We start from the raw sequence: 5,244 nt of genomic DNA on the forward strand, positions 1-5,244 counted from the left end.
CGAACTTTGCGTTTTTTCTTCAACAATGTGGCCAGTGGCTTGGCTATGAGACCGTAGCCTTCGACGAATTTCCGGAAGTATCCGGTTAACCCCAGGAACTGCCTTACTTCGGTCGTTGATCGTGGTCGTGGAAAGTCTCTGATGCTTTTTGTTTTCCCTTCCCCGGGCTGCACACCATCTGCACTCACGATATGTCCCAAGAACTGGATCCTAGTTGCCAGAAAGTTGCATTTCGACGGCCGTAATGTAAGACCGGATTCTTTGACCGCTTGCAAAAAACTCGGACACCACCTGAATGTTTTGTTCCACCGTCTTCGTTGCGATTATGACTTCGTCTACATAGCTCACAATCTTATCGCGATGCTTTAAACCTCTTATCATCTTTGTAATCATTTCTTGGAACACCATTGGAGCGTTGCGTAGGCCAAATGGCATCACATTATGCTCAAATAAGCCCTCTGGTGTCAAGAACGCTGTGTATGGCTTGCTTTCTTCCTTCACCGGAATCTGGTAGTATCCTGCTGTCATGTCCAGCGTAGTGAAGACCATGTTTCCTACCAGTTTTGCTAGTTGTTCTTCAACAATAGGCATAGGGAAGTGTTTCTTCAGCGTTACCGCGTTGAGAGCACGGTAATCCACACACATCCTATCTTCTCCGTTGGACTTCTTCACGATAATAACGGGTGCCGCGTGTGGTGATGAACTTGGTCTAATAATGCCATTATCCAGTAGATCGCTGATAATCTTTGCTAGTACTGGACGTTGATAAAGCGGAACCTGGTATTGCCTTCCCATTACCGGTTGGTCTGTGGTCACGAGGATCTCCATCTGCGTTGTCTTACATCGTCCTAGTTCAGTCAAACTCTCCGAGAAGCAACTACCGTATTGCTGTAGCATGGTTCTCATCCCTTGACTGTCTGCTTCGTCCAGATCTTCGTTGATTATGAAAGGTATTTCACTTCGCTGATGCACTTGCATTACGCCTGACTCGATGGTTAATCTACAATTTCCTTTGCATAGTACATCTCTACCAATAACTATATCATAATGCATAACCTCATCTGGGACGATATGACACGGGGTCCATATCGTAGCTCCATCGACGACTAACTCTGCATCGACGACCGCTGTGCTGGCTATGACTGCCCCGCCAAAGCCTTCGAGTTGCTTGATAGAAGATGTCCGTGTCGCCTCTTCAGGAACTTTTGATGCTGCGATAAGCGAAACATCACTACCAGTGTCGATAAACCCTCTAAACGTCTTGCCGTTCAATACAACATCTTTACTGGCTGCATTGGTTTTTTGCTTGGAGTCCTCCACTATGTTTGCGACCGTTGGTCTTTCACTTCGGCATGCTTGAGCTTCATGCCCCATCTTATTGCACTTGCTGCATTTGGGCTTCCGTTGCGGTTGTTGGCATTTTGCCGCGATATGCCCATATTGGTTACAGTTGAAGCACTTCATTGGCTGCCTATCCATCGTCGCTCTTGAACCTGTCTCGCTGGTATTCTTTTCGTCACTTGAGCTTACCCTCGGCTGCGTCGGACCGACGATCATACCCTTCAGTGAGCGGAGTAAGTCATTGCATGTTGGTAACTTAAGGGCTAGTAGTGTGCGTGATAACATTGCATCGTTCAAGCCTGATATGATGTATGCATTAATTGACTCCTCGTCCATCTTACCACGTCGACCCATACTCAACATCACATAATAGTATTCTTCAAATGTTTCACGCGATTGTCGTTTCCGTTGTGACATATTGCGGTGCACCTGTGCTGACGTTATTGATGCTGGGAAATCATGCTCAAACGCTTGAACAAAATCCAACCACGATTGGAAAACCTCTTGCGAATCTAGCCATTCCTTGGCGACACCTTTTAGCTTAGATTGCGCTGCTACTAGAGTCTCTTGCTCTGTCAACTCGTATGCCCGGCGTAACTGTGTTACCTTTTCGATGAACACTTCACTGCTTAAGTTATTCTTCAACGGATCGTACTCCGGCATGAGAGCATAAATTTCGCGTCGGCTATTAGGTCGAATCTGCAACGTTTGGGTTGTTCCTGCTGTTATTGTTGGCACTCCGTCTCCATTCGCTGGAGTTGGTAGACATGTGGTCGGTTGTTGCACTTCGCTTGTTGTCTCTGCACCTACATTTCTGCGGGACGTTACTAGTTCACCCACAGTCCTCGTTAAATCTAGAATAGCCCCACGTAGTTCTTCTATCTGTTGTTGGGCACTTGCTGCCTCACCATCGACTTCCAATTCTTCCACGTCGACTTCGTCTCCATCGTAAATTTCAGCCAGCTTTGCCAGTTTGTGCGCCTTATTGCCGACAGCGCGAATATTCTGGCTTTACAACAATTTATTTAATTGCTCCACTTTAAGTGAGTTTAACTTTACTTTATTCATCTTCTCTTGAAACTCCGTAACCATGAGGACCTGTCCTCTTACCTCTGTTCAACCTTCTTTTTTTCTCCCTCGAAAACGTCCGTTCGATTCAAAATGCTTCGCGAATCTTCTTTTCTTCGCTCTGCTTTCTGCCCCTTCTCTACTTCTTTCCTTTTCTTCAACCAATCTATTTGTGTTGACAACTTTGCACTGCCTCCCTGCTACAACTTCAGTAACGACTGCCGTATCGACTTGCGTATGCCGCAACTTTGTTTGCTTTGTTCTTCTTTGAACTAGTGGCAACTCCGTGTCGATATTATACGTTTATCGGCACTTACCCTTTCCTTCGTTCTTCTCTGCAACTTGAGCGATTCACCTTCTACTTTGTTGATGCAACGTTTCTTGGAATTCTCTTTCCCCTTGTTTCACATTCAACGGCCGTTTTTCCTTCCCGTCTCTCCTGCAACTTCTTATGCAGACTTTTGTAGGCTGTGAGAAACAATCTCACTTCTGAGGTGTAAAGGCCAGAACACCAAGTGGTTGATTCACAACGAATAAATGCCAGTTTATTGAAATTAACAAATATGTTTAGTCGAATGGAAACAATAAAATAGAATAATGAATGTTTAAATTATGTAAAGTAAAAGATCTTATTTCAGTGTACGCCTTGCTCTCGTACGTGTGTCCTCGTTCTCTGCTCGTTTAACACTGTCCTCGTTTACCGACTGTGACAATAGTGAAACCTTTTTAGGTGAGTTATAAGTTTCCCAAAGTGTCACAGTTTTGGTGTGTTGACCCTTTAGGTAATCGTTTCAAAAGTTCTTCGATTAGGGTGATTAAACATTTTTGACAGTCTTTTAATGTGCTTCTTAAGTCAAGTTTATCACGTAGTTCATTAACCTCTTCCGTAAAATTATCGTAGAAAACTAAGTTTTTTATATTTTTATGATTGGGAAAAATTTATTTGAAGAGGAAAAATCGCCAATGGCGATTTCCTAAATTTTTACGCGCAAGTATCAAAAAAAATCGCCAAATTGGCGCAGAATCGCCAAATCTGGACACGATTATGAAAACTAAGACAATACGTTAATAAATACAATGACGAACCCGAAAAAATATAATCCCAATAATAGGAAAAACAGGCGTTATTAACCCATTACTGCATAAAGTTTGTCGGGCTGCTTGTAATCCGCCGTATTGAAAAATGTAAACCTCTAAACACAATATATTTGATATACACAAATTTTAATAAAACAATTTCCGATATATTTGGAACGTTTTGCTCTAATGGGTTCTAATTAGTTCAAGCTTTCTCTTTCGTGAGAGATTGTCATAATTTTGTGGATACTTACAACCTAATAAATTTTATGAAATTGACAATTTAAAGTGGTTATACATAATCATTAAATACTTGTAAAGATTACTAATGCATACTAAAAACTTATATTTTATTTTAGGATCTGCCAAACGCAATGAACGCAGCCGAAATCACCGACAAGCTCGGTTTGCACTCACTCAGAAACCGTAATTGGTACATACAGGCGACGTGTGCAACCAGCGGCGATGGTCTATATGAAGGTCTCGATTGGTTATCCAATCAGCTTAAGAATGCTAATCGCTAAATACACATACATATATAAATATAAATTAAAGAAAAATACATTTTTGATTTGAACATAAAGTTAATGAAAATTTGAATAAAAGAGAAACAAAAAGCGAAAATGAAAGCAAGAAAATCAACTGAAATCAAAATCCTACTGATCCCAATTCCCCTCATATCCAAACTGCAACAATATCAAGCAATTTAAGGCGGTTATCATTTGTTTAGCGGTTGTTGAAAACATTGAACGTAGTGATATAAAAGAAGACGATTTTAGAGAACGGAACATCAGAAGGACACAATATAAAACATGTAAAACCGCTATATAAAGAAACTATCCATTTTCAATTTGTACATGTATGTATGTTAATGACAACAATAACAAATCGCAAAACATAATGTGCATCCAAAAGTAAAGATGAGTTGTGAAGGAAGGGAAGAAACATCAACAAGGGACTACAAATACGGCATCCACTTCTAAGTATAATTTTAGTATTTCCTATCTTTTTTTTTATTAATTGTAATTTCATTTAATATTGCTTAAATTTAATTGAAACAGATTCAAAAAAAATATAAACGAAGGCAAAACACATACACATACAACACACATGCTCTTTATATACAAAAAAATATAATAAATAATAAATTGTAACGAAAAATGGAACGATCGCAAAATACATAGGTAAAAACAATGGCAACTTTAATAAGGTAATATAAAAGACGATGCGCTCGGCCTGTACTCCACCACTTTCTTTTGGCATGAGACAAGTGAACATTTTATTGGGTCGTATGAGAAGTCTCCGCGTATTTTTGACAAAGTTTTTGAAATAAAATTTCTTCATTGGAACTCAATTTTACATATTGGTCATTATTATCTATAAAGTATTGCCATTCTTCGGTTAGCCTTATAATTCCATCGGTGTAGAATTTCTATGTTTTATCGGCGAAAGACTTGGCCAGTGATTTTCAGCGGCTCATCGGTTGGTTTTTTTTTTATAATCAGAGGTTTGCAGACACCGAAACAAATGGAAGTGCGACGGTGCAAGGTGTAGGCTATACGGGAGATGCATGAAAGCTCCTCAACCATGTTCCGTCAATTAGTTCAGAGTAATCAAAGTGGCCTAGCAATAATATGATGGAAACAACTCCTTTTCTGTTGACCAATTCTGGTCGCTCTTTCTTGATTGAACCTGAATTATCTTCTGGAAATTTGATTTGTTGTCAGGTGTACATATGTATGGGAATCAACACCATAT

General features: G+C 40.2%; 1 protein-coding gene and 1 long non-coding RNA gene across 2 annotated transcripts; one reads left to right on the top strand and one right to left on the bottom strand.

Annotated features, from left to right (window-relative positions):
* Positions 1–210: 210 nt before the first annotated feature.
* Positions 211–2,433, bottom strand: LOC118751779 (uncharacterized protein K02A2.6-like). The gene is made up of 2 exons (XM_036486594.1): positions 2,401–2,433; positions 211–2,346 (listed from the first exon to the last, which is right to left on the bottom strand). Exons 1-2 carry the CDS (start codon positions 2,431–2,433, stop codon positions 211–213), a joined length of 2,169 nt encoding a protein of 722 aa, XP_036342487.1.
* A 1,388-nt stretch (positions 2,434–3,821) lies between these two features.
* Positions 3,822–4,845, top strand: LOC118751778. Its single transcript, XR_004994595.1, has 2 exons — positions 3,822–4,469; positions 4,548–4,845. It is a non-coding gene; the product is annotated as an uncharacterized LOC118751778 (long non-coding RNA).
* Positions 4,846–5,244: the final 399 nt, after the last annotated feature.

This window comes from Rhagoletis pomonella, unplaced genomic scaffold (genome assembly GCF_013731165.1).
Source record: "Rhagoletis pomonella isolate Grant_MI unplaced genomic scaffold, Rhpom_1.0 Rhpom_scaffold_00990, whole genome shotgun sequence".
NCBI lineage: Eukaryota > Metazoa > Arthropoda > Insecta > Diptera > Tephritidae > Rhagoletis > Rhagoletis pomonella.